Raw genomic sequence first — 21,730 nt, 5'->3', positions numbered from 1 at the left:
CACACACACACACACACACACACACACACACACACACACACACACACACAAGTCTTTGCTCTCAGTCTGAAGCTCGTTCCTTTGGGTAAAGACTGGTAACCTCACATTGCCCACAGTCCTGAAATAGGAAAGGAGGTTATGTGACAATGACCTTTGTCTGACAAACAAATTGCAAAGCACAGGTTGGGAAGGGGGTGGGGTAGGGGAACTAAAGTCTGTGGTATGCAGACTGGAACAATCTAGAGCCTATGTTTATAAGTCTCATTGTCTTGCTGAATTGTAAACATCTACTCTCTTGCAAATCCAAAATTCCTCAACCCCATATCCTGAACAAACACATATAGACACACAGAGAGACAGACACATACACATACATATATACACAGATACACCATACACACACACACACACACACACACACACACACACACATCAAACACACAGACACACACAGGCTAGAGACTGAGCAGTAAACATCAGGCTAAGGATACTGGGAACCAGAAATTGGAGTCATGAACCCTACTAGGGTGAAAATATCAGCAAAGCCTAGAGACAGTTTGAGCTGAGGGTCCATTTAACAGAGGTGGGACCAGACTGGAAGGCAAGACTCTGTCCCAGAAATCTGACCAATTTCCATTTGGCCAGGAGCTACGTTTTGTAATTAATTCTTGAAAAGTAGACGCAGTTATGTTAAATGGGGGGATACACAGACTACGGTGGTATCCTATTTACATTGGGTATAGAGGGGGGAAAGCTGGGACAGTGCACACTGAAGTGTCAATAGTGCTTACATTTCTTGATGTTGCCGTCATGGGCTTTTATTCAGAGTTTCCCAAATTTCCTACATAAACATGTAGGGAAAAACTATTTTTAAAATTTCCTTAAAATAACACCCCCAAAATCCAGGTAGGCCTTCCAGGGGATGGCTCAGGGTGAGGGTATGCATTGTGGGATGAGCAGGTGGCCTGTAACAGTGAGCCCATCACGTGGTCACTGGTCATTGCTCTTTCCCGTCAGTGCCTGCGTGTGGTGTGGACAACAGAGCTGGTGTGGCAGGCAGGAGTCTATGACTGTGGGACTTCTCCCTGCTCAGTGAGCCAGGCCCTTCCAGGGCCCTCTGTAGCAGAAGGGCGTCCACGACCTTCCTCCTGAGACACCTGCACAGGGGTCGATGTGGAATAGGATGTGTGGGGGCAGGGTGAGCCCTCCATAGGCATCCACACGAAAGCAGGAGTCAGTCCACAGCACCTGCTTCTTGGGATCTCGGCCTGGCCGCTCACCCCCATGCTGGGACTGAATGGGCGGGCGAGAACTGTTTGCAGTGGCGGGACCTAGGCCACCTCACCTGGGCTGTTAGGAAGGCCAGGGAAGGTTGTAGGGGATGGGGGCCAGAGCACTTGGGATTATTTGGGTTCCTGCTTGGAGAGAATCTGAGAAGAAGGCAATTGGGAAGGGGGCTGCTGGACTGTCAGGAGACAGGCAAGCAGCCCGTCCTGCCCCTGACTTCCTCACAAGGGACGCAGACTCAGGTGTCGGGGAGGACCTTTAATTGTATTCACAGAGGCTGGATGGGGAATTCCATGTTCGAAGCTGGGTATCAGAGAATGGGGGCTGGGACTAGGGGCAGAGAGTGGGTGGGGACAGGGCAGGAGGAGGAAGGCCCAGCTAGAATTGCTCCACCCACAAACCATGTCCCCCATCCAGTTTCTCGTGGGATACTCCTGTCAGACTCGACAGCAGGGTCACCTCAGGAGTGTCTGAGCTCCACCTCAGACCCAAACTGGGGCCCACGATGGGGCCGGTGGAGGCTGTGGCCGTGTTGGCGGATGCTGAAGAGTCGATGGGTGAGACCCAAGGTGGCCACAAGCAAGGAGACGCCTAGGAAGAGCAGCACCCATTGGCCCACACGGGCCTGCTGTGGTTCCAGGTACATGCCCAGGAAGTTGACTCGACCAGACTCTGGAAAGGGGCCTTCTGAGCGAGCTGAGCGAGGAAGCAAGGAGACAGGGCGGTGGGCAGGGCGACAGGAGGGCTGGGGCCTTCTGCTCTGGGGTCCCTGTCCCTGCTCTGAGATCAGACTAGAGGCTGTCTGGACCGGGAATGGGACTCAAGCCTGTGTGAGTTCTGGGAGCTGTGCCTGGGGCTGGAGGTGGGGTGGGTGGTAGTACCCGTGTTTGGTGTCCAGTTGTACTCCGGCCAGCCCAGTGTCTCTCCATGTCTCCTGTTCTCAGTGACAAGCCATTCTGTCAGCGGCTTGAAGTAGTTCATCATGGCGGAGGCTGACATGTTAGGCTGGCCCGTGATCAGCTTCATGGCTTCTGGCCATGGCTTACTGTAGCCCATCTTCATGGTATCCCTGGGGACGGCACCAGAGACAGGGAGAGTGAGTAGGAGCCACACTCATCCTCTTGCCCAGGCTGGCATTCCTTCTCCACAGCCCTTTTCCCATAAGCCACCCTATGGGGTTAGGAGAGTCTGAGTAGGAGGCAGGGGTGGAAGGGGAGGTTGCAGGGCCCAGGGATTCCAGTGAACATCAAGGGTGGCAACGGGTTCTTCTTGACTGTTCTCAGCCCAAGAAACCAAACAGGAAGTGCTCCTAGAATAGCCTCAGTGGTTTCTTAGGGCCAGAGTCAAAGAAGGGTCAAGGACACTCACGCCAGCAGCTTCCCCGCTTCTTTGGATTGGTAGATGTCACACTTGTGCAGGGGACCTGTGTGCCCAGCCGCACGGCACAGGGCCTCGTGGAACTGGAACTGGATGATGAAACTGACGAAGTATCTGGGGCGGAGAGAGGAGAGAAGGGGCGGCGCAAAGGGCCGGTGAGGTCTGGAGAAGAGGGGAGACACAGCGGGGTGCTGGGGGGAGGGGACTCGCTTGTGCCACTGAGACCCAGGGCATCTACAGTCACGGGGAGGGGGGGGGCCAGCAGAGCAGGACCTAGTCACAGGATGTCACTCTGGCCTTTGGTATCATCTGAGCTCTTCGCACATGTGCCTGTGTGGATGCTTCCCATTGCTCCAAGGGGATCCAAAGAATAGGCACAGCAAGGGGTTAATGAGAGACCATTAAGCTGTTGCGGGCTGTGTGGTTTCCAGTTCTGGAACAGAGGCCAGGGGTTGCTGGCTGGACCATGTGGATCTGGTAGGGCCTTCTGGGTAGGGAAAGCACTGGCACAGTCTTATCTGAAACAGCAGGGATTTCCTGATAGGAATACACCAGTCAAAGCCCGGCAGCCACGCCAACTCTCCTGATAGGAATACACCAGTCAAAGCCCGGCAGCCACGCCAACTCTGGTTTTTAAACATTGTGAGCGGCAGCACAGTCTCCCCGCTTTGGATCCTGGGCATTAGTCAAGTGGCACTTGCTCCCCTGGCCCTTCCTCCGAGTGCTGACCAGAACATTTGCATGTTTTTCTAGGGAGCCAATTCTCATTTGTTCACTCCTGCCTGGATAACTCTAAGCAGGGACACTGTTACAGGCTCCGCCTCAAGGCAAGGGCGAGTGCTGGGACCTCAGAAGGAGATCCGGTAGGGGGTGGTGACCCCATTGGGGACCCACCCCCCACAAAGCTTCACACTAGGGCACTCTCTCAGTCAAGCCTGCTGAGCCCTAACAACAACTCTTCTTGCTCCTTGACCCTCTGCAGCCTCGGAGTGTCCGAGTAGTGTACGGTTTTTCTTTCATATCTCGACTACGTGCTGCATTTAGTCCTGGAGTCAAGGCCTGCCTGCTTGGCTTCCAGAGGCAAGAACTATAAGAAGCTTAGCCTTCTGGAGAGGCCTTCTCTGTCCTCTGTGGCTTGGCTCCCGGGTAGCACGGGCACCTGGAACTCTGTCCTGAGGTCTACTTGTCACAGCTTCTTAGGAGCTCTCTGGATCCCACGCCCTGAGTGAGCTCCCATAAGAGCACATGGAAGGAAACATGCTGCCTTAGTCACCCTATGCTATAGCTAAATAACACCCAGGCCAGTGCCAATGCAATCCACATAGAGTAGTCCACAGGGAGGACCACAGCTACCAGGCCCCAGCATGGCTAAGTTGTTAGACCTTGCGACCGCCCTATGTGTTGAGATCAAGGTGAGAAAATGGATACCCATAGAGACAAAGGACATTGTTCAAACACAGGACATGAGCTCTAGCTCCCAAGCTGGTAACTAACTTGTCCCTAACCACCTTGCCCTGGCCTTCAGACTACAGGATATTTCAGGTACAACTCAACATGTATTTCAGGCAGTTTGATCACAAAGGGACCATGTTGCAAAACAGAACCCAAGTTAGTTTTATCCAGCCGCATGTTACTGGTGTCAACTGTCCTGTCAGTAGGAGATGTGGAGTAAGACAGAAGGACTGTGAGTTTAATGCTAGCCTGAGCTACACAGTTTACTCCAGGCCAGTGTGGGCTACAAAGTAAAATCTGTCTTAAAACAAAAGTCCCACCCAGACTAGGCCTTGTAACCATTCGCCAATCTTCTGGTAAAGTTTGGTTGGTATAAGCTCTCACGTTGTCCAAGGAATACTTAAAGTGGCTTTGGTAGCAGGTGAGTGGACGCAGCACCGTGTGTCATAAGCCAGCTCCTGCTGGTCGGATGGGGGCAGCTCCAGCATAGAGTGCACAGTAAAGTTAAAACACGAACCTGAGGGCACCACCCTCCGTGGTGCGTTCTCCTCCCTTTGCTCTTACCTGATGTACGGCACATTTGCAGGAACATGAAATTTGGACCCTGGGTCAAAGTCATCTTGAGATCTGGGCACTGGAGGACAGAGACCCTGGTACTTGAGCCTGTCAAATGGGAAGATGTGTTAGACGGTGAGTTTGGGGAGAACCAAGTTGAGAGAAGGTTGGCAATTTTTGAGCAAAGGATGCTCCCGGCACTCCTCTACTCCAGTGTGCTGAGTTTCTGTGTGCGACCACCCCGGGGAGCCCCTACCCCTTGGGCGCACACGCACGCACTTCGCTGGCTCACCCGCGGACACACAAGCACACGCAGGCTCTCTCAGAGATACACTCCAATCCACACCCCCACCAGAGTGTTCTAGAACCTGAGGCTCCACCACTCTTGGTTGTAGTTCTCCTTGGTGATGCTTCCGTCAAAGACCCTCCAACGCCACTGGTCGATGAGGTAGCTGAAGGGGATGAAGGCGATCTTGTCGAGGGCCATCTTCATTAGGAAGTTGATGTCATGCTCTGCCAAGGGAAGGGCGTGCAGCCTCAGGTCCATGCCCACCTCTCGTCAGGGCTTAGTGGCTCAGGCCCGGGGAGGGGAGGGGAGCAAGGTGCTGAATTTCCCCATCCCTAAAACTTGCCTCTTGGGATGGTCTGTATGTTATCCTGTCAGGTCCACCCTTCTAATGGTCTATCTCAGATCTTTGCACAAGGGCGTTTCCAAAGTCATCATCTTCCCCCACCTCCCAAGTACGTCACTGCTTCTGGGTCCTCAGCCCCCAACCAGCGTCTCTGCCCCTCTCACCGTAACCACCGCCCTCGCTGCTGAGCAGGTTGAGACTGTGGAGGTGTTTGGGGGTAGACACCGACAGAGCCAGCACGTCCCCGATAGCTTCATGAAAGCCAGGGTTGGCGCCCTCCCGAAAGGTCACAGGCAAGTCTTTGTACTGCATGAAATACTGGATGTGACCCATTTCGTGGTGAGCAATCACCAAGTCCTCCATGTTCACAGAGGTGCACTGCTTGATCCTAGGGGCAGCGGTGGGGAGAAGGGTGTCAGGGACAAACAAGCAAAGGGACCGTAGTGCATGCGTCATATGAAGCAGACTTTCTCCCCCTGGACGTAAGGAACATGGCATGATGGGAAGGAGAAATCAAATGGCCCTAAGAAATAAGTAGCCCGGGGCACCAGAAGTCTCTAAAGGTCATTGCAGCCATCCCTCTGCCCCTAACTTTCCTGAATAGCTCCAATCCACAGTGACTGTTGCTTTCTGACTTGGCCTAGAGGCACAGGGACATTCAATCTGCACTTTGCAGAATGTGTATCCACTGCTGTCCCATGCATTTGTCTCTTTAGTCCAGGATTGGGGCTTCCTGGGCTGGGCCACTCTGAATCTCATTTCAACCAAAACCAGTAAGTAGATTCACTTGATGAATGCTTATGGCCAGGGCCGGCTGACAGCTGTGGAGTTGTCTAGGCCAGAAGGCTCCTCCTCCTCCTCGTGTTGTCCCTCACCCTCTTCTACAAGCCAATGCCAATAATAGGAACTTTTTCCTGGGATCTAAACAGCCTTTCAGTGCTGGGTCACCTATTTTTTTCTCGTCGGAGGGGAGAGGGAGGAGCTGCCCGACATCCTTGACCCACCGAGGGTGGGGTCTGCCTGCTTCCCCCTCTGATGCACCATAAAAAAGAATTCCCACTGGAGTCCTCACCTCCATGATCCCTGGTCTCCTTGCCAATCTACCTGGACCTTACAGCTTCCAAGTCCTCAAGCCTTTGAAGGGCCTGAGGCCAGGCAGTGCCCGCCACCCCTGCACACGAATGCCACCCCGTTTGTTTCCAGCTTTGTGTCTACTCCTTTCACACGGGTGCTTCAATGCCTGGGGACAGCATCTCTGCCCTTTTCCCGGCAGTCTTCTATTCTCTTCCTTTGAATCTGGGTTGCCTTTGGGATTTTGTGATGGAATGTGGCAGACATGAAGGGTTGAAGATGCCTGTGATCCTAGTTGGGAGCCCCAGCGAGGCAGGAGGATCACAAGTTCAATGTCTGCCTGAGTTATCTAGTGAGACCCTGTCTCAAAGAGGATGCCTGAGGTAGGACTCTGCCGGTTTTATGCTTAGCTATTGAGAGATCTGGCTTCTGCTTTAATACCCTTGCCAGCCTAAGACTGTCACAATAGGAAGGAACCCAAGCTGGTTTGTGATCACACCAAGCTGCTCCAGTCATCCTAACCAGGTACCCAGTGAGAGAGGTCACCTTGAACATTCCACTGTAGACACTAGTGTTAATTAGCTAAACTTTTAAGAGTTTATATATTTATGTAGTGTGTACCTGCCAACCTGTGGCCATCGGAGAACAACATGTTTTTGAAAGTCCATTCTCTCTCTCCACCATGTGGATTTGGAGGACTAGACTCATGTCATCATCAGACTTGGTGGCAAATACCTTTATTTGCTGGGACATCTTGCTGGCCCAATTAATTGGGGTTTTTTAATACTGTAACTGATGCTTGTCACTATGGAGTAAGAACACTTTCGTTGGGCACTGATGGATCTCCTGTTCAGAGAACCTTGAGGATCAACTGGTCATTTTATGCCATAGATTGGGGGTAGTCTGTTAGACAGCTATAGGAAACTAGCACCATTGATAAGGACAGTGCCTTGTCTATCAGTGGTGAGAGTGGGTCTTCCTCACAGTGGTGCACCCGTGGGAAGGGCCAGCAATATAGAGGCTGTGCAGTGTACATAGCTTACATCAGGTTTATAACCTTAAGTATCCCACTGACCACTGACAGAGCTGGGCCGCACTTCTGACTTTCATTTCTAAGAAACAACTTTAATTCCCCTATCTGGTTCTCATGATTAGGACCAGACCTACCTCCTGGACTCAACTTCATCCCAACTGCTCCTATCTGTCTAGCTTGCTCCAGGTGAGGGGACAGCCATGGAGCCTTGACTGGGCTCACACCCTTGTCCCTGGGATCAGGGTAAGGGTCTTAGTTCTAACCAGACAAACCTGAAGTCCTTGCCATTGTAGAAGTCCCAGGCTGAGGCATGGCACACCACCTCCCTTCCATCGCCTGGCTTCTCCAACATTGACTTGTTCCAGAACTCTTCGGACACAGGTAACAGGCCCAGGGAGGTAAAGAAATCATCAGCTTCCTTAAATATTCTTCTTGGCGTCCATCCCTGAAGGCAGAGAGAGTTCTTTGTAAACTGGGGGTCTCTGATTTACAGAGACAATCGTGGCAGGAGAGACTGAGAGAGAGCCACACTGGAGGAAGAGGGTTTCTGCCCTCCCATCTGGGGCCTGCCTTCCCTTGTTCCTTCAGGAGGCCCACAGAGAATGGCCTGCGCTTCACTGACCTGCTTTATCATGGCCTCCGTGGCATCCAAGTTGGGGGCAGAAGGGAAGGGTGCCACCAAGTCATAGATATTGGACCAGGTCTGTGCCCACATGTTCCCTGGAGGCAGGTGGGGAAAAGATGGCAGAGAGGAAACATAACATTTTAGGCTCAGAGAAGTCCTGTAGGGAAAGGTGGGTAGATCCCAATCCTGTCAATCAAGGTGGCATCTCTTGAGCACCAACTGTTTGCAAACTGAGCTGGGTATTTGATGTGCATTGTCTCTACCTGTATACCCAGCCCACAGGGTCATTTTCAATATGGGTTACAGGTAAGAACCTTGCTGGCCTTTAGTGCCCATGAGCAGTGAAGGAATCCTCCACAAGAGACCCGTAGTCCCTGGAGCACCTACACCCTGGCCACCACTTCCTAAGTGCCACCCCAAACACATATGCAGAAACTTGCAATCCTGCCTGCTCCCTGGCACTGTGTAGCAGAGGAACTTGTGTCTGGAGAGAGTTAAGTAATCCAAACAAGGGTGCAAATTCCTAAGTGACAAGATTGGATTTAAATGCCATCAGGTCACATTCTTGACAGTATTCCCTCTGTATTCTCTAAAATTGTATTATGCAGGTCACCAGTTACTCTTATCTTTTGGAGAGGCTAACGCCCCACTGTCAGTTAAGAGCCCAGTTCTTCAGGACTGGAGAGAAGGGGGACATTCAGAATGAGTGGAAGGTTCAAAAACTCCATGGAGTCTTTCATAGCTAAGGAATAATGTCCCCAATGAGGACAGCAAAATGGTAGCCTCTTACCCCCCAACCCCCATTCTCTCCATCTCTTCCTGTCTTCCTCTCCCTCCTTCATGCACTCAAGGCTATTTGAATATTTAAAGCCCTGGAAGAATAAGGGTCCAAAGGTTGAAGTGGATCTGAGTTCATGGGGCTTTTCTTTGCTTTCACACCTTGACCTAGACCTTGTGTCTTCTTTCCCGGCACCCTCATGCCTGACTTTGCATCTGCCAAAATCTCACATCTTTCAAGGTTCATATGGAATTTCCTCAGACCTCATACCCAGATTTCTGGATCTGGCTGTCTTAAGGCATGATGGGTAATGTGGTCTGACCCCTAAAGGTTGGTAGATGCTTGTGTAACATGGCTCTGTGGCAAACACAACACCAGAAGAGCTGGGGAGTGTGGCTCAGTGGTAGAGCACTTGCCTGCCACATACAAGGCCCTGAGTTCAGTCCTCAGCATCACAAAATAAAGTATAAAATACATGTGGTAGCTAAACATGAGCAGGAAGTTCTTCCAATCCCACTCCACAAGTCCTGTCACTCTTCTGGCCTGCTCTCAGCCCTGTGGCCAGCACTATCCTGTCCCTAACTATTGTTCATTGTCTCCACCTCTCTGAAGTTGGACCAATGTCCTTACCCAGCAAGTGGGCGGGAATGGGGCCATCCAGGTTGATGTGCTGGGACCCATAATGGCGGTGCAGGGAACGGCGCACGTAGGCATGTAGGTTCAGGTAGAGTGGCTGAAGTTCCTGGTATAGTTGTTCTAGGTCTTGCTCCAAGCTTTTAGACTCATATGATGACCTCCATGAGTCCCCTCCATCAGCGTAGCCTGCATGGAGACACGGTCAAGCTTTCCTAACAGCTATCACTCAATACACCCCTGACACCTCTAGGGCGCTTCCTGTCCCTAGCCAAGGGATCTCAGAGAACCTCTCTGAGGAGCTTGAGGGACCTGGGGCACAGACAGCCCTGGGAACTCACCGTTAAGATGGGCGATCTTGTTGGAGAGTTCTACGTACTTTGGGAAAAGGGGGAGGATGGCTCTCCCCACCTTGTCTCTCCAGCTCTTCCATACCCACAACAGCTCTTCGTATTTCCGGGACGTGGCCATCACATTTGTCAGATCTGGAAGGAAGGGGTCAATGGCTTGAGCCTCAATCCCTGACTCACCTCTCATCTGATCACAAGTGGAACTTGGTCGTGGAATTTCAGAGTTGGAGTAAAGCTGGTAAGATCACTTGGAAATGACAGTACAGGCAGTAATTCTAGCGAGAGGGGAGAGAGATAGGAGACAGTGGCCACTAGGAGCTCATAGGAAGCCCACCTGGGGTGACATACTGCACATACATGACCTCAGACACTTGCAGGGGTTTGGCAACTTTGAAAGGGATATACTTGTTCCTTTCTTATGAGTAGCTTAATGACATGCCTGTGTACTCATGGAGGAGGCAGCCAGGCTGGAGCAGAAACAAAATATTCTCCCATGACTTCCCCTTCCCTGGGAGAAATGGTTTGGGAAGTTTCACAGGCCTGAATTCAAGTTCTATCTCTCCCATGAACCCCCAAGTTACCCTGGTCTCTTTGTATATCTATAAACTAGGGAGTAGCCCTGGCCTTCTCAGGGACTTGGAAATGGAATGAAAGCTCTGTCCCCAAGGAGGGGCTATGCTTTCTCATTGCAGTGGCCCTGGGGGTCCACAACATCCTTTGCAAATTGTCATTGGGCTCACAGGAATAGCAACAGCTGTAAGGACTGTGCATGTACAACAACTGTCTTGAGTTGCCCCCAGCAAGGAGGGCCCTGGGTTTATGTCCTGAGGTGGTGGCGCACACCTTTAGTCCTAGCACTCAGGAGGCAGAGGCATTCGGATCTCTGTGAGTTAGAGGCCAGCCTGGTCTACAGAGCTTGTTCCAGGACAGTCAGGGCTACACAAAGAAACCCTATCTTGAAAAAACAAAACAAAACAAAAAACAAAAAAGAAAGTCATCCTGCATGAGACACCCAGTAAGAATTTAAAGCTGACATCCACCTCTGAGGCCAGGGTGAGGGTCATACGAGACTGCAGGCATCAGTCTTGAAACAGATGGCTTCTCCTCCTGCCCTGCCCTTGGCTTAGATGGAGGAGCCTTGGAGCATCTGAAACCCTCACTGTTGAACTTGGGCTCTATTCTGGAACATTCTGTGTCATATGCACTTGTCACAAAAAAGGGTAAACTTAATTAGCTTTCTTTGAAAGATTTGTTTTCCGAAATCTGTGTCTGTTTTCTGATGATGAGAGTCATTGGTCTTCATGGGCTTTTTATTTTAATTACCATGTCTATGACCAGATGGCCTAGTCCTGGATCAAAGGGCTGTATGGTGAGGATGCCAAATGCTACATGTTTTTACCTTTTTGAAATCAATATTTATAAATATACACCCAGGCATGCACATGTGTCCCAAGTGCATGTGCACCTGCGCGCATAAATAAATAAACACACACACACACACACACACACACACACACACACGCACGCACGCACAGAAGCATGTACATGTTCCCTTTCCCTCTTTGCGGGTGTACCCACACCCACTACCTACAGGCCAGTCCCTGCCCTGGGGCTGTTTCTTGCTTCTGTTTATTTCCATTTCCCCTTCTAATTGTCATTGTTCTGACATGGGGGCTGGGCTGGGGCCAGGAAGAAACAACTTCTGGTAAAGATTCCTCACAAAGAATGTTTATGACTCTAGCTTACCAACCCTGGGAGGAGATATGTGTGTGGGTTCTGGGGGAGGGGGACATAGGGAGCCCTTTCCAAGGGGACAGGCTGAAGAGAAATCAGCAGTGAGAGGTGGCTTTGAGCCAGTTCACGGCTGTCTGGCGTAAAGGTGCCGTGGGGGAAGGGATGGTGTGGGAATGTTATCAGCTGGGAACAGGAGGTAAGTTCTAGTTAGTGATTCCAGGGTGGTGGGTTTATCCTTTCTGGCTGCAGTTTCTTTTTAAGCAATGTCTCAGTGGTGATGGTGGGGGGGGGCGGGGACGCATGTTCCAAGGAAGCTACAGAAGGTAGAGACACAGACTTGAAGGTCTGTAACACTCCTTTTTAGGGCCTGAGCCTTTGAAACAGATGTTTGGGATTCTACTTCCCTGAGGGGCCTGTAGAAAGGAAAGAGAGTTGGGGAGTTCTGGGCAGGTGGGGTGGCCCTAGGGGGACAGAGAATTAGGGGACTGTTGATGAGGCTCTAGTACCTCCATTGAAGGACATGAGTTAGGGAGGCCCTTGACAGCATCCTCAGCCCCACCAGCCGGACCCCACCTCTCTCTCTCTTTCAGGGGTGCTCTCACCAGGCTCCAAATGCAGACAAGTGCCATTTAAGTAGCAAACATTGGCTATGCTGTAAGTCGTCTCCATGTCCATCAGGATCTGGTTGTACTGTAAGGGAGAGAAAAGGACAGGGAAGCACCTCTCCCCATTTTGCTCTGGTCCCAGGCACCATGGGTGGGACCCAAGGGAGCATGTGCCCCGAAGTGTGACAGTCATGGGAATTCTGGAAACATGCGGACGTGGCCTGTGTCAAGACTTGACAAATTGAGGACGTAGCAAGGAACCAATTCATGATCTGGCTTACTCCTCCCCAGCAGTCTCCACCCACTGCTCCCCAGGGCCACACACCTACCTCTTCTAGCTCCTTAGGAGGCAGCACTGCCCGGTCCATATTCTGAACCTTCTTTATAATCCGTTTGATGGTATAGTTCTGGAAGTTGCTCACATCAAACTTCTTGGCCAAAGTGCCATATTTCAGGGTATGGTTGGCCACCTTCTTGTTTTTCTGAAGCTGAGGGTACAAGGGGGTGTTTGTTGTCACAGGCTCAGGAGATCTGGCATGGCCTCTGTGTAGGAGGTCATAACGGTAGTGGCGAGGAGTGTGGTTTGATTTAGGCCAGTATCTTTGCCCATACAAATGCCTTCCTCTTCAGCCTGGGCTATCTGCTAAAGTATTTGGGTACAGTATGTGTTCCTCAACAGATATCTGCAGTCTAGCAAGTTATCCTGACAGAGTAAGGGAAGAGAGCCCAGCATGCCTAAATATAATGCATTAGATTGAAGGCAGCAAGCTATTAGGTAGGAGCTTCCCCCAATCCTGCCCTGAGTATTCAGGGGTTGCATCTTTGAAATAGGAAGAATGTCACTGATTGTGCATAACCTCCAAAGGATGTAAGCAGGAAGAGAAGTTGAGGTACTAGGGACCCATGGGCAGCACACAGTGGATCTTCAAGCAACATTAGCACACTATGCACTAGGGTTAGAGCACATCTGTCCAGAATTGGCTTCCTGTGGTATAATGTACACTCTGCCACAAAGGAAGGGGGCAGGGGAATGATCGCTCACAGTGCTGACACAGGCTGGCCGTCTTTTAAAAGAGGGATGCTGCCACCGTTTATTCATACACAATGGGTTACAGCCTCTGAGAATGGTAACTAAGAATGGTATCAGACTAGAGAAATTTGCTCTGCTCAGGTGTGGATCCAAGCCCACTGAATCTGAAATGGAGTGTTGTTTTACATATTGTGTTCAGGCTTTTCATTAATTTTGGCAGCTCGGTGCTTTCTGCGTGTGCGTGTGTGTGTGTGTGTGTGTGTGTGTGTGTGTGTGTGTGTGTGTGTGTGTGGGTCTCTGTGTCTGTGCCTGTGTTCTGTTAGTGTGGTTGTATTTGTGCACATGCTACATGCTGGAGTTGGTGGAAGTGACTCCTACCAGGATCTTGCTGGCCTCTAGGGTAATGTTGGTGTTATACTGCCAGTTGGCTTCTGCGTACTCGTTCCACAACACCCGGGCCGTCCGGTCATACTCCTCCACGAACCTCTCAGCCTCAGTTTCATCAGTCACTAGGTCTGTAGGAGGTGAGGAGGAAAACAGACAGGTCTTGCCTTCTTTACCACAAGGTGTGGTCTCACTGGAGTCCCCTGCTGTTGTCCCCTGGCTCCTTGCCCCTTCATGGCCCTGCCCCTTTCCAGGAGTCCCACTGGGGTTCTGGTTTGTCTGGACGATTGTTGTTTGGTGAGTTGTTGTCTGGCCTCTGGTTGATGACTGGTTTGTTATCCCCTGGTTGGTTGTCACGTGGTCAGTGGTCACCTGACCGAGGACCACAAAGGGGTGCGCAAAGCAGAGCAGCAGAAAGAGGAAGCTGGGCAGTCCTGGAGTAGCCCAACCTTGGCCCATGGCCGCAGGAGAGCAGAGCCCTGCAGCCCCCACCACTGGCCAATAAGAGCCGAGTCTGCAGTGTGACCTCATAGAGCAATGTGCCAGCAAGTCTGACCCCAGGGGCCCTCAGGCTTGGGCACACTGTCTCTAGGATGCTGGGAGAAAGACATGCCCATCTTTGCTGGAGATCCCTGATGATGAGCCCAGGGTGCAGCAAAGGACACCCGGCTCAACTGGAAGGAGCTGACCGGGAACCCGAGGCTTGGGCCCAGAGGCCAGAGGCCAGGATTTCTCTTGGTCCCAGCCCACCCTCACTTAGGGCTTTACCAATGCCCTCTGGATAGTTGTCAGGTAACGGTGGGCGCCACTGATACTCTGGCCAGCCTAGGACCTCGCCATTCCGCTGATTCTGCTCCTGTAGCCACCGGATGACCGGTTGGAAGTACTCCAGCAGTGCCTGGGCATCCAGGGTATCTGAGCCCACCATCTCCTTCAGCACCTCCTGCCAGGGCCTGGAGTAGCCAGCCTGCAGCACTCGCCTGCCGAGCAGAGTGAGCACTCTGGGCATAGGGGACACAGGCTGGGGTTTACAACAGTGCTCCTGCCCATCTGTCTTTAGTAAAAAACCCTCTAGGGTCAGGGTCTCTGTGAGAGTGGTTGGGGACATTTGCCTGGCCCCATGGCAGTTGACTACAAGCTTAATAAATATTGGATATGAGAGAGAGAAAGGGGAAAAGAGGGAGGGAGCGAAGGAGGGAGATAGGGGAGGAGAGGAGGGAGGGGAGTTACTCCAGAACAGTCTGGTTTTGTGGTGTTCCAACTAGAACATCAGCTACTGTAGAAATACCCTTCACCAGCCTCTCCTCTCAGCCCCGCACCCCTCAGCCCTTCTCGGACACCCCCCCGCTTGTTTGCTTGTTTTTCTCTTTCCTGTCACATACTGGAGCTTGGCCCCGGCCTGGGTGGACTGGTAGATGTCACACTGGTGTAGTGGGCCCTGGTGGCCTGCCTCCTTGCACAGTGCTTGATGGAACTGGAACTGTAGAATAAAGCTCACAAAATACCTGCAGGGACAGAGCAGGGTGGGGAGGAATGTGGAGAGCTTGTCTAGGCACGATCCCCTGTTCTGTGGGGCCACAGCAAGACTAAGGGCTAGCAGTAAGAAGGAAAAAAAAAAATCGAGCACAGCCCAGGAGAAAGGACCACTCTAATTCTCAGCCCTTGGGCCCGAAGGGTGATGGAGCAGAGAGGAACAGGGCTCTGGTACCTGATGTACGGTGTCCCGCTTGGGATATGAAACTTGGCTCCAGCATCAAAATGGGTTTCATTCCGGACAACTGGAGGGCAGATCCCCTGATACTTGGTTCTAGAGGGGGATGTTTGAAAATCTTAAGGCCCTGGGGACACACAGGCTGTCCGAGATTTGCAGAAAAGGTACTGGTTCCCACCTTTGCCTGCCCTGCCCCCAGCATCCCTTCCACGCTTCCTGGAGGTGAGGTTTCAGCAGGAAGGAATGAGGTAGAGGGCAGAAGGGCAGACATTATTAGAAACGAGGGGACAAGACTGGCGGAGGCAGGGGTCCCCGGGGTTAGGCTTTTCCTATCTCTCTTCTCACCTAAAATACCACCAATCGAAGTTGTAGCGGGAGGGCGGGGTGTGACCACTGAAGACGCCCCAGCGCCACTGGTCCACCAGGTAGCCAAAGGGCAAGAAGGCAATTTTCTCTAGGGCCATCTTTAGCAAGTAATTGATGTCGCTTTCTGTCCAGAAACAAGAAGAGAGAGAAAGAAGGGGGAGGAAAGAGTCCAGTTAGGGCAGAGTGGACCTGGGGGAGGAGGAGGGCCGTCCATCAGGAGGTGAGGCTGGGCAGACAGAGGTGAGTCCTCAGTCCTTAGGTCTGCATGGACGAGGACTCTGGGTGAGTGACTTAGGGTGTATCTGGAGCCTCAAATTAAAAATGACAAGATGAGCTGGGTGGTGGTGGCGCACGCCTTTAATCCCAGCACTTGGGAGGCAGAGGCAGGTGGATCTTTGTGAGTTCGAGGCCAGCCTGGTCTACAGAGTGAGTTCCAGGACAGCCTCCAAAGCCACAGAGAAACCCTGTCTCAAAAACGCAAACAAACAAACAAACCCCAAGCTGGAGTGTGTGTGTGCTCGGGGGTGGGGAGAGCAGTAAAGATCTGCCATGATAGATCTGAAAGGGTCAGGCTGGGTCTTCTCTCCTCCCCACGTCATACCTAGGTCATTAGCAACACGGTCCAGCAGGCCGATTTTATGCAGATGTGCAGGGGTGGAGACAGAGAGTGCGAGCACGTCCCCGATGGCCTCATGGAAGCCAGGGTTGGCACCTCTACGCAGGGGGACAGTCAGGTCTTTGTACTGTAGGTAGTACTGCACATGACCCATCTCATGGTGCACTGTGGACAGCTGCTCCATCGTAATCCGTGTGCACTGCTTGATCCTGGAGCATTGATGGGATGAGTGAGGATGAGGGTGAAGGAGAGGGCAGGAACCAGAGCACTGGGGTGGCAGGGACTAGAGGAACATAGGTTAAGGAGGACTCTGTTCTGGGATGGGAAGTAGAAACTAGGAACCCTTTGACCCAACCCTCGCCTATCACCACTCAGACCCTCCTCCATCCCAAGGCACCCAGCCGATTGCTGCTCAGAATTGCAGGGATGGCATGCCCTACAGCACTGGGATAGAGCAGTCCTCCAATGCAGAGGCAGGTCTGAATCATAGCTGCCTCCTCCTCGGAGCCCCACACACTCTTCCCAGATCTAGACCTGAAGTCCTTCCTGTTGAAGAAGTCCCAGGCTGAGGCATGACACACCACTTCCCGCCCATCAGTTGGCTTCTCCAGCATCGACTCTGCCCAGAATTCAGGAGGCATTGGTGAGAGCCCCATCGAGGTGAAGAATTCCTCTGCTACCCGGAACATGTGTGTGACATTCCAGCCCTGGCCAGGGGGTAGGGAAATAGTTCAGAAGCCAGCTACATGGAAGTAACTATCTTGAGGGCAGGGCTTGGTGACCTCCACCCAGGATAGCTTCCAGCCCAGGAGAAATATGAGGCTTAATGGCCTCACTTCCCAGAAGCAGGGCAGATCACTACTGCCCACAGTAGAGCACTCTGCCACCACGGACAAGACCGTGGGTCACTGTTGACTGTTGCAGGAAAGGGGGAGGCCCCATCCTATCCATGGCCCTTCCTACCCTCTCCCCATCTCACTGCCCCACCTGGGGCCTGACTCCAGAGCTTACCTTCTGCACCATTGTATTGGTGACATCGAGGTTAGGTTTGTTTGGGAAAGGAACTACCATGTCGTAGATGTTGTCCCAGCTCTGAGCCCACATGTCTCCTAAATGGGAGAAGTGAGTGGGATGGCTTGGTCTCCTGCCTGGCCATGCCAGTTTCCCATATATGCTACCCTGGGTTGGTGCCGGCACTTATGCCCTAGGACCATAAGACTCTCTGGGCTCCACAGGACTGGTTACTGGTTACTAGTTACTGCCTCTTTCCTTGAACCTGCAGCCAAAGCCATTAGTTTGATCCCTAGCTCTGCCCCATTGTAACTCTCTGGCTCCAAGTTCCTGCCTACCCTAAGTCCCAGTGTTCCCGCCTATAAAGCAGGATTCCAGGCTGTTGGGGACATTGAGTCACAGGTCTTCTGCATAAGGAAACAAAGGTCATGGCATCCCACACACTGGAGGCACCGTGAGAATGCACCATCTTCTCCCTGCTGGGCATCCTCCTGCACCCACGCTCCCCTGGGCAGCAAGGTCCAGGTCCTTACCCAGCAGATGAGCAGGAATGGGCCCCCTGAGGTTGATATATTTGTCCCCATAGCGTCGATGCAGTGCGCGGCGGACATAGGCATGGAGGTTCAGGTAGAGGGGCTCTAGCTGGTGGTAAAGGTGCTCCAGAGTCTCTTCAAAGGAGGGGGAGTCATATGCAGAGCGCCAGTAGGCTCCCGTGTCCAAAAAGCCTAACAAGAGCAGGAGAGTGCAGGTCAGTCCCAAAACTTTGGCCCACCACATCCTAGTTTTAACCGTACCATCTTCCTGACTCCAAGTATTGGTTTGAGATTGTTGCTCATATAGGCCTGGAACTCAAGACCCTCCTGTCTCAGTCTCTTGAGTTTTGGGATTACAGGTGTGTGCCATACCCTCCCCCCCTTTTTAGACAGGGTCTCACTGTGTAGCCCAGATGGGCTTCAAACTCCTTATCTCTTACCTCAGTCTTTCAAGTACTGAGATTACAGGCGTAGGTCACCATATCAAGGTTTATAATTTCTAACTAGAGGCTACTCTAATCTCCAGCAAAACAGGTCCCTGAGCACAAAGATGCAGAGAGCCTTAGGATTGGGAGCTAGGCCACACATGGTACCAGGAACAGCAGAAAAGGGGGCAGGACAACAAGGTACACTGGCTGCAGGTTTCACGCCCTTCCCACCGGCTCTGAGACCCTGGGTGAGCCGTGAAGCCATCATACAGCCTGCTCTGTCTAGCTCAGGGACTTGAGGCTCTGGGGACAGCAGACAAGAGTGTCTTGTAAGCTAGGAAAGGCTGCGGTCTGTGGAGAGGAACACCCAAGCTCACCGTCTTGTTTGTAGGCTTCATTGCTGAGGGCGGTAAAGTCTTGATAGAGGGGTTTCAGCGGGATGCCCACAACATCATGCCAGCTCTCCCAGGCGAACAGCAGCTTGGCATAGCTTCGTGAGGAAGCCAGTATGTTGGTGAGCTCTGAGACAGGTGAGCATGGTTAGGAAACGTCTGTGTGCTAGTGTCTTCACCAGAAGTACACAGTGGTCTGCATTATTCCCACTAGCTGCTTAGGTATCACAGTATCCCCAGACCAAGGGCGGCCAACGGGCTTGCTGGGGCAAGGCTATACAAAGAAAGCACCAGGCAAGACCCTGCACCCAGGGAAATGTCTAAGACTGTTGACACACAAAGGACATTTGAGGTTAGAACAGACAGACCCTCCATGGTTCATTGCATACAATGACTGACCTTGTGGTGAAGCCCCCAAGGGACCCAAGGCTTGTGAGAGGCTTTTGGAGAAAGTGAGGGGGCCTTTTAAAAGGAGAGCTAAGTGGCCAGGAGGAAATTTGGTGGTGGAGGGATGGAGCTAGAGGGTCCCTGGAGTGAGTCTGCAGGCAGTTAGGGCAGCAGTATGGGTGCATTAGCGTATTCCAGCCCACGGAAGACCATCCTTCAGGTGACCCAGAAGGACTAGGAAACCCCAGCAGAGATGGGACAGGCCAGTCCATACCTGGCTCCAGGGACCAGCAGGTGGCAGTCTTGTTGGGCAAGCAGACCTTGCTGGTGGAGTAGATTCTGTTCATGTTGTTTTGCAGGGAATTGTACTGCCAATTTGGAGTTGAGGGACTATTAGTGAGCAGACATTGGCCCCGGAGTTAATCTGCCTACCCCACCCCACACCCCTTGGCTGAGAGGAAAAAGTGGCCTGGAGAGGAGATGTGACTCAGACAAGGTCACTCAGCGACACTCCACTCTTCCCATTGCCACTATACTGTGTCCCTTCCAGTGCGGGCAGCTCTCGCTGGTGGAACTTAGCAGAGATCCAGGGATCCGAGACAAGCACCAGCTGGTTATCAGCCCACAGGGAGGGTGAATCCCTGCTATTCTCTGGCCTTGGTGCTGTCTGTCCCAACCTTCCTAATGAGGCCCATATACCAAGTCTCCTTAGAAATTTACTGTTGACTTTGTGTGTATGCGAGGGGGGGAGGGAGGGAGAGAGGGAGGGAGGGCGGAGAGAGAACGCACATCTCTCTGCGTGTGCAATTTAATTCTGGGTATAAAACACAGGACCTCACACATGCTAGTCTCGAAGTCTAGTAATTCAACCACACTCCAGCTCATGAATTTGACTTTCTATTCCATAATATTAAAAAAAACAACAACAACCTGTCACATCACACATCTGGAGGGAAAGAAAACCTGTGGTCCTAGCAGCTCTGTTCCCCGCCCCCCCCCCCCATTTCTTACAGCTAAGGTCCATACAGACTGTATCCTGTCTGCCAGGCTGCCCTCCCAACCACCACAATGGGGCGCTTGGGGCACTCAAGTTCTGTTTGCACCCTCAGGCCCACCTGCTGCCGCCGGGCCAGGGGCAGGTTGGCAGGTCCTAGGGTGCGTATAGTTTCAATGACCCTCCGCAGCTTTGAGTCAGTGAAGTTCTGCCGGATGGCGTCAAACAGCTCCTTGGCCTTCTTGCCCCAGACCTCTGCAAACTCCTGCCAGATGAGTTCTGCTTCCTCCTGCGGTTACCAGGAGGGTGGAAAAAGTGGTCTAGCTCAGGCAGAGGCCATGTAGGAGAGCGCCTAGGAAGGGGAAGGGCTTCCAAACACCTTGATCTTGCAGAGATCCTGTCCTGGAGATGAACTTGCAGAAGCAGCACCCCTCCTCCTGAGCCCTCCGGTTGGGAACTGTGGGAATCTGACTCAAGGGAGCAATGAAGGAGAAAATTGGGGCCAGAATAAGGGGACAGTGAGCGGAGGGCCAAGAAAGGAACCTCAACCGGAGGCCAGGCAGCTGCCAGAAGGCAAGGGCTCTGGAGTCGAGCAGGGCACCGTAGCCCTGGACGCCCGAGCGCCGGGAGGATTGGCCTTGGAGGAGCCGGCTTCATCCATTCCATTCCTATGTTGGCATGGGTCACGTGCCCAACCCGCACTGGAGCATCACCGCCTGCCTGATACGCACAGCCGGTGAGAAGGTCTGGCGGGTGGCAGGGGTCCTACTAAGGACCTCACTGCTCGGGGCTGAGGCTGGGGGCCCCTGGCGCCTGCTGCCCGCCCCAGGCGGTTGACCGCAGGCCTGTGATTGGTCACTGCACCCTGCCGTGCCCCGCCCCCGCCTGGGCCCGGGCGCCCACCTGGAGCCGCGCATTCTCTTCGGTCATGTTGGTGTCGTAAGCCCAGCTGGCTACGGTGCTCTGGAATATCACCTGCTCGGCACTCGAATTATAGCTCTCGGCGAAGAGATGCGCCCCTATCTCGTCCGCGGAAAAGTTGCCCGGCTGCAATCCAGGGTCGAGCGCCGGAGCGGGCGAAGGCGGCAGCAGTAGCAGCAGGAGAGACAGCCACAGCAGCAAGAGAGGCGACGGCGGCCCCTGCCCACGCTGGCCGGACGCGGCCCCCATAGCGCGGTGCACGCGGTGCGGCGCTGCCCCTTCTCCCACGCCGCGACCGCCCTGCGGATTATAAAACCCAGCCACCGCCGCCTCCCGACACACCCCCACCTCCCCGCCCCTCCGCGCTTCCTCCTCGGCTCCAAAGTCCCCAGCGACGCGGGCCTCGCTGAGCGGGGCGGGGGAAGAGATTCCCAGCTCGCCCTGGGCAGGGGAGCCCGGGCCCGGAGGGGTCGGGCAGTAGCCTGGGTGCAGAGATGTTGCTTGGTGGGGCTCTTGCTGAAGGAGCTAGAAAAGGGTCCCTGTCCCCTGCAGCCGCTCAGCCGTGCCCTCTGGCTGCCACCACAGGCCGTAGAGCCCAGCGCTCTCTGACTTCTCAAGGCTTCCCGACATAACCCTCTAAGCCTTTCCGGGCTCTTGAGTGACAAAGGGGCGGGGAGGGTTGGCTGGTGCCACGGGGATGGACTTGAGGTTGCCAGGTCCTGGAAGAAAGGGGTCGCCTGCCTGGGTGCCTGACAGACGCCTTGGTTAGGTGCTGCGGATGTCAGTAGCTCGGTCACCTTGGGCTTGGGGTGAGGGACGCCTCGA

General features: G+C 53.1%; 1 protein-coding gene across 2 annotated transcripts; it reads right to left on the bottom strand.

The window, feature by feature from the left end:
- Positions 1 to 1,532: 1,532 nt before the first annotated feature.
- On the bottom strand, positions 1,533 to 21,191 carry LOC101824864 (angiotensin-converting enzyme-like). Of its 2 annotated transcripts, none has more exons than XM_040747896.1 (25): positions 20,888 to 21,175; positions 20,106 to 20,273; positions 19,265 to 19,358; positions 18,589 to 18,732; positions 17,784 to 17,975; positions 17,251 to 17,348; positions 16,774 to 16,946; positions 16,225 to 16,448; positions 15,603 to 15,747; positions 15,255 to 15,353; positions 14,929 to 15,051; positions 14,315 to 14,526; positions 13,541 to 13,677; positions 12,462 to 12,620; positions 12,130 to 12,217; positions 9,785 to 9,928; positions 9,441 to 9,632; positions 8,030 to 8,127; positions 7,680 to 7,852; positions 5,468 to 5,691; positions 5,040 to 5,184; positions 4,681 to 4,779; positions 2,656 to 2,778; positions 2,169 to 2,356; positions 1,533 to 1,878 (listed from the first exon to the last, which is right to left on the bottom strand). In XM_040747896.1, exons 1-25 carry the CDS (start codon positions 21,152 to 21,154, stop codon positions 1,748 to 1,750), a joined length of 3,840 nt encoding a protein of 1,279 aa, XP_040603830.1. In that variant the 5' UTR covers positions 21,155 to 21,175; the 3' UTR covers positions 1,533 to 1,747.
- Positions 21,192 to 21,730: the final 539 nt, after the last annotated feature.

The sequence above is a fragment of the Mesocricetus auratus genome, unplaced genomic scaffold, assembly GCF_017639785.1.
Source record: "Mesocricetus auratus isolate SY011 unplaced genomic scaffold, BCM_Maur_2.0 Super-Scaffold_100007, whole genome shotgun sequence".
NCBI classification, from domain to species: Eukaryota; Metazoa; Chordata; class Mammalia; order Rodentia; family Cricetidae; genus Mesocricetus; species Mesocricetus auratus.
Note: the sequence above shows the minus strand (reverse complement) of the source record. Positions and strands in the feature narration are given on the sequence as shown.